At 38.6% G+C, this 13,358-nt stretch overlaps 2 protein-coding genes across 2 annotated transcripts in view; both read right to left on the bottom strand.

Annotated features, from left to right (window-relative positions):
- LOC146498136 (3',5'-cyclic-AMP phosphodiesterase 4B-like) overlaps positions 1-7,055 on the bottom strand; it is a 56,445-nt gene extending 49,390 nt beyond the window's left edge. The window contains exons 1-2 of the mRNA XM_085141674.1: positions 6,921-7,055; positions 4,825-4,893 (exon numbers count right to left, since the gene is read on the bottom strand). The gene's annotated coding sequence lies outside the window, so the exon portion shown is untranslated. The remainder of the gene's footprint in view (positions 1-4,824; positions 4,894-6,920) is intronic.
- A 3,188-nt stretch (positions 7,056-10,243) lies between these two features.
- Positions 10,244-13,201, bottom strand: LOC146498135 (leptin receptor gene-related protein). Its single transcript, XM_085141687.1, has 4 exons — positions 12,951-13,201; positions 12,538-12,613; positions 11,904-12,087; positions 10,244-11,772 (listed from the first exon to the last, which is right to left on the bottom strand). The coding sequence occupies exons 1-4, from the start codon at positions 12,964-12,966 to the stop codon at positions 11,656-11,658; spliced, it is 393 nt and encodes a 130-aa protein (XP_084997813.1). The 5' UTR covers positions 12,967-13,201; the 3' UTR covers positions 10,244-11,655.
- Positions 13,202-13,358: the final 157 nt, after the last annotated feature.

Here is a 13,358-nt window from a genome sequence, read left to right as displayed (position 1 = left end):
AAGTCCGCTGATTGACCCAGTACAAGAATTATGTTTCTAGTCCACCTAGTTTTTGAGTTACACGACGTTTTGTAACTCAGCGCGCCTCTCACCGCGATCTAATTCTGACTGCTCATGACCCTGTCTTCCAGGCGCCCGCTCTCTTTCCCAGTGGCGCAGTTGGTAATGACACGGGTCTTTAACCAAAAGGTCCACGACCTCAATCCCACATTGGTCAACATGTTTTTTTCCCCTACAAATTAATACACTATCACAGATCAGTAATTCATATTCATCATTTATTACAATTCTGCAAACTTTTTTATGATTTTACCAGCTTTTCTAATATGGACCTCACATTCTTGTTAACACTCCATGGCACAAATACTGTTCCCTTTAGGCTCTGTGTATGTGTGTGTGTATCAATATTTCTCCCATTTTAAAGTATTACTCCTCCATAATTGTATTTCTGTTAAATCAAAGTACTTTTACTACATCTTAGTACTTAGTACTGGTAGTAGTACTGCTCAATCAGAGTATTTCTGCTAAATCATAGTATTTTTGCCAAATCATGGTTTTTGTGCCAAATCATAACATTTGTGTTATGTTATAGTATTACTACTAAGTGGAGGAATTTCTGTCATGTTACAGTATATGTGCTGATTACAGTATTTCTGCTAAATCATATTATTTCTACTATATTATATTTCTCTTTCTAAATATAGCATTTCTGCTATATAATTGTATTTCTGCTATGTTATAATATTTGTGCTAAACCAGAGTATTTGTGCTGAAACATAGTATTTCTGCCAAATGATAGTATTTCTGTCAAATTATAGTATTTGTGCTAAAACATAGTATTAATTTAAAATTACAATATTCATATTTGATCACAGTTTCTCTGGTAAATCACAGTATTTCTGCTATGTTGTACTATTTTTCTAAATCATAGTGTTTCTGTAATGTTTAAGTATTTTTGGCTAAATATATTCTTTCTGTTATCTTATACTATTTCTCCTAAATTCTTGTATATTTGAGAAGTTATCGTGTTTCTGGTAAGTTACAATATTTCTGCCAAGTTCTGCTATGCTATTGTATTTCTGCCAAGTATTATGTTTCCTCTAAGATATTGCAGTTCTGCTAAGTTATTACTTTTTAGCAAAGTTCCTTTGCTTCTGCAAAGTTTTTACAATTTCTGCAACTTTTCAGCTTTTTCAGCTAGTTTTTGCAGACAGCTTCAGCTTTAAAGCATCCACACTGCATTTTCGCAGGAAATGCAAATTTTTCTAGTTCCATCTAAATCCCACTGAATGCACTTTATTCAGTCCTAAAGAACAGCAATTTAAACATGCAGGCTGTTCACAGATTGTATCTCATCTATATGACCAAATGCAAGAGGTTGAGTGGTCTTGTTTTACTGCCTCAGGAAGATAACAAAGACATAATGTTTTTTTCCTCCTGACATTTCAAATCATGGGATAAATATGCAAAAAAAGGGAACTGAAACTCATCCAAATAAAGACTAAGTCAGAGCCACCCGCAGTTTAATTTAAGCCGAAAGACATCAATATGTAATTGTAGGGTGATTCAAATGAAACAGCTCAATGATCGCACACTGCATTTCAAAAACATTTGCACACTTTATCTGTCGAGTCTATTCTGGCAGATATGTAGCTGAAGGTTTACCACAATCGCTATTTACAACCTTCAAAGAGCAAACAGACGACAAGAAAAATAAATAATCAGGCCTCCTGGAGGACAATATCTCCAGAGTCATTTCTTTAATTTGCACAGTTTTAAGGTTACTTACTTACTTATTTATATTTGCACAAGCCTGAAAAATAGTACATGTTGTGGTGCATAATGCTAAAAAAAAAAAAAAAAAGCTGTTTTGTAGATGTAACAGCTTGAGAAAAATGACAAGCCAAAGTTAGACCCGTTCCCAAGAGGAGAGACACATATGCATTACAAATGGAATTTCAATTAAAACCATCTAAGCTAGTGACAAGTACTTGCTTTTTTTCCCAGAACTTCTGGAATATCTACTTGCCAACTGGAGTAAATGTATAGACACTATTTATAGGCTTCCTGGCTTCATTAAAAAGACAATCACAGAATGTTATATATGATTGAAGAACCTCTGCTTTCACAAAAGCACTCTAGGCACTATTTTAGAAAGATCCATATTAATGTAATTCCTACAGCGCTGAATATGATACCAATCAATATTTGCCAGGCTCCTTCAGCACAGAGTTGGTCTGTTAATTTCCTCTGAATGTACAAGGTTAAGAACTGCATGTCAAGAAAAATACTTGTTAGACGGTTGCAGCAAGTTTTAGGCAGTCTTATTTTTCTATTTTTATCCATCCGTCCCACACTGTGTGTGTAGGCTTGTTCTACACACAAAGCAGTTGTTGCACTTCATGCAGGTGTACTTATATTTACAAAGTTAGAGCACACTGAAATAATTATGTCCACAAATATGAATAACCATTTCATAGAAATATACATTGTTACAGATCAGAAATATGTCAGAGGCAATTTTCTACACAGGCTTAAAATGTTTAGACCAAGGAACTGATTAGCTGAAAGTAATCTGTAACTATTATCTGTAACTACAGTACTATTTAGATAACTCACTTTTTAAGCAAGCTTTCAAGCAAAATGCTGCTTATCTCTACCAGGGGTGCCACCAAGGAGGGGCTAAGGGGGGCACTGCCCAACTTAACTTTAATAGCAGAAAATTAATTAGGCATAACACTCCTTTCTCTTTCTTTTTTGCCATATTTTTCAAGTAACCTATATTTGGCAACAGCATAATAAAACTAGAAATCTGTTTTGGCGTGCCTTCAATAAACAATTGATTAAGAATGAAACACAACTGAATGAACACAACTATAAGTGTTATAAACATTTATCAAATACGTTATGAAGGAAGAAACCTTTCAAAGAGTAATAGTTTTACACTGTTTTTAAGCTTCAATCAACAACTGAATTTCCTAATGTTAATGAGCATTTCTCATTTTGGACTGCTTGCAGTTGTGAGCTATAAACTAAGACACATTTGCATTCAGTGCAAAAGTAGATTCAAGCAGAAATGAGCTTTTCAGACAAGCAAAGACTGAGAGGAGTTTGTTGAGGAGGGAGAGAAACAACACACCAATTTGTGGCAGCTGAAATATGACGTCACTGTGGAGGCCACAGGGAACCCACTGCCCTACTGTACAGACACAGAAAGCCAGAGACACAGAGAGAGAGAATGGGTAGGCCAGACTCTCTGAGCCTGTTGGTACTTGTAGATTGTTCTTCTCTCACAGCATGTGCTTGTTATATTGGCACTGTGAATAACAGTAATGGGGGAGGCAGACCGATTTCCAGCTTTGTTGTCTTACAGACTTGATCGGTTTAAAAACATAAATACGAATAAATAAATATTTCATGCAAAAATACCTACCTTAAATAAGATACCTACAATCACCCTCGTGTTCTTATCATGTGCAACAGACTGGCACAAATGACTCATTTATTCATATTCATATTCATTTGAAAGAAATGACAAAAAATGTTTATTTCATTATGAGCCTTAGATGTTGTGGATTTAGACAAAAAGAACAAAATTACACATAATTGATGGGGATTGGACACTGGACACATGGCAGTGACTCTGGATGAGTCACTCCTAAGAGTTTCTGACAAAACCAGCAATAATTACGAGAGAGTGCCAGCTTTGAAAAAACACTCACGCTGATTACCCCATCATATTCAAGTCGCTTTAATAACATGTACTCAGGTATTGTTATTAAAGTACTGTCGGTGTCAGCTCTTCATCAAGTACCCATTTACAAGAGGAAACTTTGTGTACCAACTACACAGGCTGAAGCTTTTAGAGTGGAAAATAACAGCCGATTTGGGGAGTAAGGCGGTAACAGAAGGCTTGGCATGGTGTGCAGGATTTGGAGGTGGGGGTGGAGATGGTTCACTGATACGGCCTTTGGTGAGTATCATCACTGGCAACATCCATGCAAACATAACCGCAAATCCAGAAATGAATCATCTGCCGTCTTGGGACATACTCCTTGAGTTGAAGTGAACAAATTCTTTACAAAAAGTTTTGCAACGCTATCTTGGGGAACCATTTTCTCTTTCCCACCAGCACCTATACCAATATCTGTTCTGCAACAAGAACTAACTGAACAAAAACCAATATTTCCTTGATTTGTTGTTGTTAGTATATTCAGGGTTTCTTGCTTCAGATCCGGCCTTTAACAGGAATCTATACACAACTATGTCCATGTACTTTAAATTCACTGAGCCTGTGTTACCTTACATGACAGATGTCTGATTTTTCTTTTATATATTTTGGACCATTTCATAAACAAAATATATATATTATATTTGAGTAAACAAAAACAAAATTGATTAAAAAATTATTGAAAATATGGATTTTAAAACCTTATACTGAAAAGCAGATGCCTTCAAATTGCTCAATTTGTCTGGCCAACATCTTAAAACCACAATTTAAGGCACTTTAAGAAATCATTTAAGAAAAGTGGGAAATCTGAGGGGAGGATTAGTTATGTATTTTTTCTTGAAAAACAATTTCACACATCATATTAATACCTACCGCATATGCATTATGAAAATGTCACCTAATACAAACCCCACTGCACTGGATTATGGACTTGATATAAAATTATACCGAGCAATTTCAACAAGCAGCTCTGCAATATACTGCAGAATTCCTCTGCATGGAAACTAATAGAAAAATATATAATACTCTATAATACCTATAAAGTGGATTCTGGCCACAATATTTCCTCTCAGTGACTGTAAAGGTGTACTTACAGAAGGAGCTGTTCTCCTTGAGACCGTGGTGAACGGGCAAGCAGGAATTCACATCAGCAAATTTTCGACCTGAAGGAGAAACAACGTATGGATTATAACTGGATTGATCACATTTCAGAGTGAAATCTTTGAGAAGGAAAAATGCTGACTGATCACAGTATTTTGGTCAGTTGAAACTATACGATTGATTGTAGACCAGCACCAATGATTCATGATATATCTCTTAGGGGAACCATATACCATATTCCGTGCTTGTGCATTCAATCATGCATGCAGGCATTTCTGTATTTCCAGTCAGCTGGAGTTTCCACCCAAACATGACAAACACCGGCTGGAAGTCAAACATCACAGTTCAGTGACAAGAAAGGCAGGACAATAACAACATCATCATTAGTACCACCAACCAAGCAACCACTAAGTGAGTCATCTGTCTGACAGCCCGCCTAACAAAAAGCTGTATGTATGTGCCCTCTTTTTCAGCCCTGTCTCAGAATAAAATCACAAAGAGGCCAACTGAATTCATACCCCACGACCCCAACGGACATCATAAATGCTTTGAGCTGTGCTTAAAGGGAAATGAAACTAAGTTTCAGAAATGTAGCATGCGTCAATATGTGACATTCCAGCAAAATGTCACAACTGTGGGGTGTGGGGTGGGAGCTCGTGTCGGATGCAGAACCAACACAAAGCTCTGAAAAGTGATTATTAAGAAGAGGAAAAAATGAAACCTATGGTTTTTTAATGTTCAAACTTTGGAATAAAAAAAGGCATACATTCAAAAATATACTGTTACAAATCCACGAAGTCAAGTATCTAGATTCACTCCTGCACAAAACAAAAGGCTCCCACAAAAAAGAAACAGAAACTCTCAAAAGTCGGTCTCAATGTTAACAATTGTGAAATTAATAAAATGGTGCAAATGACTTATATTCTCCACGCTACTAACAGCAGCATTCACCACAAAGGACCTTTCACCAGGAAAGGACCAACAACATCACCAGCCTGCTGACATTTTAGCATCTGTGTGTTGTGCCTTAGTTTTATGGATGAATATTCATGTACCAATCAATGGCTACTGTTGTGCCCCACTTAGCTCTGTGAAAGATGGTAAAAGACCTTTCATAAGATGACAAACAGTGATGGCTTTAATTAAAGTTCACAAAGTTCAGCACCAATAAAAACTCAAAGGGAGATGATGAACTTGAAAGTGTTGGAGCCATTCCCAGTAAATATGTCACTACTGTGGACCTATATTCATTAAAGCTAGACACATCAATTACTAGAATATTGTCGTCATTTTTCGAGCAAGTTAAAATAATGAGCCTAACTAGTGCTGTCCATAATTGACTAACCTCATCCTACCCTGACTTCACTGCTTAATGGGTTGACAGGTTTTGTTAATGTGGGTCTATCCAAGTTTTCTATCACACCATCTACAGTTCACAAATACTCCCTTTCTCGCCACCCACACAATTGTCCCAAACTCCGACATAAATCAAACTCGCTTGTTTAGGAGAGAAATCACTAACTTAGATTTCTTAGGTTAGACTCAGTAAAGTGCGTCTAACCTCAGAAGAAGAATGTTTTTAGTGTAACGCACACACACACTAACAAAACTGAACAAGTCGACTGTCAACAGGAAGGGAGATGCCCACAAAGAAAAGTCACCGGAGAGATAAGGAGCACAGTCTGCGCAGAGACACGAAAACTGCGTGATATGACTAAATCAAAAGACCTTTCAGTGCAACTCAAGACATCCGAGTGCCGATCGTGTTCCACCCAGAATAGCCTCGGTACAGCTCAAATTACGGAAACCTGTCATCTGAACGTCCTGAAACTATTTTTTTCGCAAATATTTGAAATAACTAATCCCATTATCCTTTCCTGTACATATTTTTGAAGGGATGCTGCACACATTTATCAAAACTTCAAAAATGTCGCGTGGGCTATTGTTGTGTGCTAGAGAGGAAAAACAACATAAAGCTCTGAGTGTACAAATGATAAGCTCGGTAAGTTTTTTTTCTTTATTTATTTTCCTGGAAGCTAAAGAAAACGACAGTTTGTCTATAAGAAAACGGTTAAACGTGGTCTCTTACCAGTAAAAGGCTTTATCCGTTTTCCGACGCGCTCGTGTCTACTGCATCACACTGTACGCACTGTTCCTGTGCTGCGCTCCGAGCACGCGCCCCCTTTTATTAGGTTCCATTTGTGCCATTCGCGCTCGATCCCTTTCGCGACCTCGCGAGCGCATCGATTGGCTTTAACATCCACGACGCAAATCCTTCCCCTTACCAATGGCTTTACAGCGCTCACGCCCTCTGTGGCTCCTCACTACTGCTGCCTGTTCGGCATCGTCCATTTGATTTCCTGCCAGCGCAAGATATGGATTACTGTTCAATGGCTCTACAAGTCCCTCTGGCCCTCTGGCTTTCATTAACTTCCTCATATGCGGATCGTTTCTGTTAAATAGCGGTCAAGGGGATACTGAGCTAAACTGAAAGTTATCCACACTATTTGTATTTATTTTATTTTTATCAAAAAGGTTAATTATATGTTTCACATACAAAATAATTATCTACATGCAGTGATGTGATGGACCTGTCTATGATCTATTATTCTTGCCCATGCCAGCTGGAACTGACTCAAGTTGCAAAGCTGCAACTTAGATAAAACAAGCCAGTGCAGAAGAGCAAAGAACTGAAAGTTCAATCTTGAGACTTGCTCTGAAAGTGAATCAGTCTTCGTAGATTCCGAGGTTAAAATGCCCAACTTCAGCAACGAAATCTTTAGATAGAAATTATGGAAGTTTCCATTCTAATTTTATTTTTATAGCACCAAATCACAACAATGGCCTAACAATCAAACTAACCCCCTATGAGCAAGCACTTGGGACAGTGGAAAGGAAAAACTCCCTTTTAGCAGGACGAAACCAGGCTAAGAGAGGGACAGCTATCTGCTGGGACTGGTTTGGGGTGAGGGGAGGGAGACAGTTTTGGGGGTTTTTAATAACTCATTTGTTTGGAGTTTGGCTTCAAGTTAAGGGTGTGAACATTTTGACTGTGTTCACACAGGCAGTGCTAGCCAGCAACTGTCTGCTAGACCTTGCTTTGCTATTTTAAGTCACTGAGCTAGATCTCTTCACTGTGTTTGCGCTGTTGCTCGCATTTAAAGCATTTTCAGTGGATTCATCTGTTTGTGCTCCAGTTTTTTTGTGAATGAAAATCTCATACAGTTTATGAATGCTAACGAAGACTGCTAGATAGCTGATCATTTAGCACTACACTTCTGGTGACAACATAAAACAAACAACATAAAATAAATACGGAGGTGGCCAAAATGCTAAATAAATAACATGCTAATGCTAATGTGCATCTTTTATATTCAGTCTATGTAGCCTACAGACGGGTTACAGACCTGTGAAAAGGAAAAAAGTTTTCCAAGGGCAACCTCATGATTGTAAACTGATTAAGATCTTACCAACAATTCCAGTATTGGGTGCCATTTGGGGCAATTCTTATCCTAAAACTATTATATAAATACAGTCTCATCAGTTTCATTGGCCCATAGACCAAATGAAGGATGGTAATGAAAAAAATATTCCTGTTTTGTGGGAATCTTTTCTTTATTTTGGCAACCACTATTCTACAGGAAAAAGTAGGTATTTAAATATATATCTGCATGTTCTTGTTAGAATTACCTTCAGCAGTGTTACTGCACCGTTGTTAACATTGTGTTAGCTCTTGCTGCAGTGAATTATGCTTTACTCATTTCTTTTTGGTCTTGCATTGTTTAACTGGGTTCTGTTGCGCTGACTGTGTATCTGCACTGAGCTATACAGTGTGTTGCCTTTGACACTGCCACCCACCACAGCGGCAGTGTCATGTAGTGTTTATTGCAGCATCACACATTAACAAACACTGTATGCGTGTTGCGCTGTTATGTTACTCAAAACTCTGTTGCATTGTGTTGTGTTCAAGGGCATTCTCTGGAGTGTTTTAGAATGATTTTGATGCCTTGCTTGTTGCCAGGCAACAGCTGTCCTGAAAGAAAGATGAATGGGTGTCCCTGGGCATCTTTTTCATCTTCATCTTTCCTTTCATCTTTCTTTTCTTCTCAATGCCTCACTTTCAGAGAGATTATGTTGAGTATAGATGTAGTTTGACTTCAGCACTTACTCTCTCTCCCTTGGCACACACTTGCATCACATCAAGGTGCCAGCTTTGTAGTCGGAAGACACGATTCACATGGTATTAATCCCACTGATGTAATCGAAGGAGCATTTGGCTCTTCTTTCTAACAAATTGTTAGTTCTCACCAATCAATCCCCAACTTTTCTTCACAAAATGATTTTCTTTTATATCTACAGCCATGTTAAGGCCTCTGCTTCATTCCTGAGACTAGCCCACTAGCGTAAATTGACTCTAAAAATTCTTTGCAGGGTGCCTCAGTAGTGCAACTTGCTGGCATTGTTTCACACAGGTGGCTGAATTCATCATGTTAATGCCTTCCAAAACCAGATTTACATTTACTATAATCAGTATCTAGTGTTCAAGTTCTTAAAGTTTGCATAAACATGCAGTGAAGACATTATACATTGCACATACACAACTTTGCTATTGCGTTTCAGAAGAGACTTTTACGCAGCAGCAATGATACAGCTGCTAAACCTGTTTGTAGAGATGTTAGACTATAAACTATACATGTTGTGCCCACTCTCATATAAAAGGCAATTAGTGGAGGCAGGCAGCATGCTTTACATATAAATAATAATAATTCATATGCAGAGTGCGGGTTCTTTTGTTTTGTGGAGGAAATGCACTCATTTCAGATTGGTGAGGCGGCTTCGGTGCATCACGACACACATGAACAGAGAATGGAATTAAACCACTCAGGTGGTGTGCAGCTGCGTGGTGGATTTCTGTCACATGCAATTTAACCCTGAATAGGTAATGTTGGGTTTTATCACTCCTTTGTTATGCGGTTTGTTCACAACTGGCATTGTTGCCAGTCTGCATTCATTACTAATGCGTGTGTGTTTGGAAATGGCGGAAAGGGAAAGTAGAAATATGTTTTTCAGTGAGGATTATAAGCTTGTACGCAAACTATGAAGTGGCAAACATAAATAAATAAACAGATAATTAAAAATTTAGCAGCTGTTCACACCTGTGTTTCTGTCAAAATCCAACCAGAAGGAAATAATTCCAAAACACTCACCCACACAGCTTCTTTTCCACTTCTTGTCTCATGAGAGGCCCTTTCTGGGGTTTGCTACAACCACTACTGCTGCTCTGCTGTATAAACAGTGCACAGGTGTCTGATTGGATGCATCAGCCATCAGGAGCGACAAAGAGGTGAGATGTACAGAAGTCAAATCAAGTTCTCATCAAATCATGATCAGTGAACAGACAGAGCCCGTGCATTTGCTTCACTACATAGAGAGTTTTAATCAGTGTTAGAAAAGTGCAATCAGGAGCTTATAAAAAAACTTACAGAACTCTTAGGCACTCCTTAGTGTCTTTAAAGTGTGAATATAGCAGTCACAACAGAGAACGTACACTTTCTTCCCGTTGATGGACTTGAACATGTCAGTTACATACAAACAATACAACATTTCCCTCTGAAAAGCAACTGTGTAGCAGATGTTTAGGAAATCAGGAATTTTCTGGGAACATTTCTTTCTGTGACAGGTTTCGTTACACATGCTGATCAAACAAAGCTCATCATTAGTTATTGACTGACTATGGGAACATTACATGCAAGGATGCAAATGTTAAATTACAGTTAAAGATTTCACCAGGCCATTGATGGTGAAAAACAAATTACAACCAGACCCTTTGAAAGGTACATTGTCTAAGGCAGGCGTGTGTGAAGAAGTATGCGAGAGAAGGCACCTACTAGGACAAAAATAGCAAACAGTATTTACCATTCAACAAGTAAAAAAACAAAAAAAAATGAATTCATTATGCCATAACATTTTGTCAGGATTATGGATTGCTTTGTAATGTACAGAAGAATAAAGTTTAATGGCTACTTTTTCTGGACTGATCGTACAAAGAGTCATTTTTCAGACGCCTCAGCTGGCTTTTAAGGATCGTGTTACTGTGTTACATTTATTTATTTATTTATTTTAAATATAGCTTAGTGGTGAATATGCTCCAGTAGAATTGCAGTCTAGAAATTATCTTTGGTGAAAATGTAAACAATTGCACCAGAACACAAAAAATAAAATGCTTGAGGAATAAAACACACAAACAAAAACAAAAGCAAAACAACATACTTAACACAAATATATATTCACCTGATTAGGAGTCCCATAACTTGCTCTGTACTAGCAAAGAGTGCTCATAATAATAAGCAAGCTATAATTCCTCCCTTAAACAATGAGGACAGATAATGCAGTATAAGCTTTGCAGTATACATTACAATAGTTATTCTTAGGATCCCTTTAGGATATTGATTAACTGAGGCATAATAGCTGCAGTGAGCAGGGTGATTCAGCGACTGAAACAAAGGCAAGACAAAGAAAATAATCATATATGTGTTAATGTGGATATTGATGGCACATAAGAGGGGTACAGACATTCATTTCTCCCTGGTCCCAGACGTAAGGCACATTACAGGGCACACAGTTATCTCCAAACCTAATCCCCATCCCAGTATAAAAATCAGCATGACAACACACTGGTTTCATTTGACATTTTGCTGCCTACACTAGAGCTTCATCCCCCATTGAGTGCAGGACACATGTGCCCCTCAGTCCGCAGTCTGTTCGTTCAACTATCCACCTACCCACCCACCCACCCATCTGTCTGTCCACTTTTCAACGGCACTTTACCACTGCTCCCAGCTCCAGTCATCCCCGCCTCCAAACACGATAAAAAAGCCTAAGATGGTGAGAAAGATGACGGCGTTACCGGTCATCACCAATCCACAGGCGCCCCACTTGATCTGCACGACAGAAATGGCCCATTAGATTTCCACTGTAATTTTGTTTTCACTGCACATGCACTACTTGTACGCACAGATGAATTTACGCTCATTTAGTATGATCCGAAACTAAATAAGTAAAGAGAACTCACGGTGTTGGTACGGGCCAAAACAATGGGTAGTCCAAACGATGATACCACAATGCCAGTTGTTAAGAAATAGGCCAGCTCTCTGCAGGCATTGCTGGATTCAGAGTCGTCACTGAGGCGTCTGGATATGAAGGTCGGGATGGGACTTAATATGTAGAAAATCAGGACAAACATCGGCCAGTAGACCCTGCAAAAACAGATGAAATTGTCAAAAATATTTACAAAGGACATGAAACACTCGTCTTCAAAAGAATGGAACATCTTAGCACACCTGAAGTTCAGTTTACTCGTCATTAGGAGTTCTAAAACTGTGAAACCAGTTACAGAAAAATGTTCTGGGGCTCTTAGGGTGATTTCCAGTTTTGAAGTAGTAACTTCAGTCACATCAGAAACTGGCATTCCTGGAGTGTGACCAACAAGAGGACTATAAGGGCTATAAATACAGGCATTGACTGCATTGATCTGGCCTTTTTTTTTGTCTCCAATCAAAAGTCACACAATGTAACTGCAGAGTGAATGATGTTGTTTGGAGCTCTTTGATAAACCACAACCAAAACTCAGTTATTTCTGTAATAATGTAAGTCAGTATCATAAAATTGCACGTATAGCTGCTGATACGTTTACAAGGAGAACTTACCCGTACGTTTCTATTGCACAGCCCAGCAGAAGAAATGTCAGTCCAATAGCACCACTAAAGGACAAACCAACCAGTGCTAAAACGAGACACCAATAACTCTACATTAATCACAGAGTTGTTTTTGGCCAAAATATAAAACAAATACACGGTAGGCGTGGAGCACTCGTGGCAGAGCTGTCGGTAAACTAAGAGTTAGGATACACTAGATAATAGCAACAACTCTAATGCATAAATCAATAGGTTAATAACTTATCTGGCAACAGATCTTAATGACCTGCGACAGAGACGCGAGTTTCGAGATGATACAGCAAACGTTTTGACCAGTATGGAAAACTCAGCTTACAAACTTTTAACTTCAAAAACTTTAACACTCAACTCTCGGCTGACCCAGCAGAGCCAAAATTAAAAAATACCTTTAATGCCTGCCATTGCGGTCAACGTCTGAAAACCCCCTCTTTGTGTTTATTTCTGCTCTTTGTGCACTGTTTACGTGCTCGGGCTCGATGTCGTCGTACAGGAACTTCCTGCTTCCTCGGTCGGGTTTTCCTTTCTTTGCATCAGGTGACCTCCTTAAAGCTACAGTAGCTCTGCGGCTAGCTGGGGCGTAAACTTCTTTACCGATATACTGTAATCTTGACGGGCAAAAAGTTTCACCTCACACCAACGTTGACCCAAACAGTGCTAGCTGTTGACGTAGTCTCTCGATGACGAGCACGAGAGTATTTAGCGCGTGCTTCCAGAGGGCTTTACACGTCTGCGTGTTGTGTTACAATATGAGGTGCTGCAGTAATACAGACTACATTACTTATTCGTTACTTGAG

This window comes from Neolamprologus multifasciatus, chromosome 18 (assembly GCF_963576455.1).
Source record: "Neolamprologus multifasciatus chromosome 18, fNeoMul1.2, whole genome shotgun sequence".
In the NCBI taxonomy this organism is placed as follows: domain Eukaryota; kingdom Metazoa; phylum Chordata; class Actinopteri; order Cichliformes; family Cichlidae; genus Neolamprologus; species Neolamprologus multifasciatus.
Note: the sequence above shows the minus strand (reverse complement) of the source record. Positions and strands in the feature narration are given on the sequence as shown.

What these genes read in the sequence shown, in the direction of transcription:
- LOC146498135 (XM_085141687.1), bottom strand. An exon ending in TGTGCAATAGAAACGTACGG is followed by an intron (nt 12,088 to 12,537) that starts GTAAGTTCTCCT and finishes CTGTTTTTGCAG; the next exon opens with GGTCTACTGGCCGATGTTTG. An exon ending in TTTTGGCCCGTACCAACACC is followed by an intron (nt 11,773 to 11,903) that starts GTGAGTTCTCTT and finishes TCTGTCGTGCAG; the next exon opens with ATCAAGTGGGGCGCCTGTGG.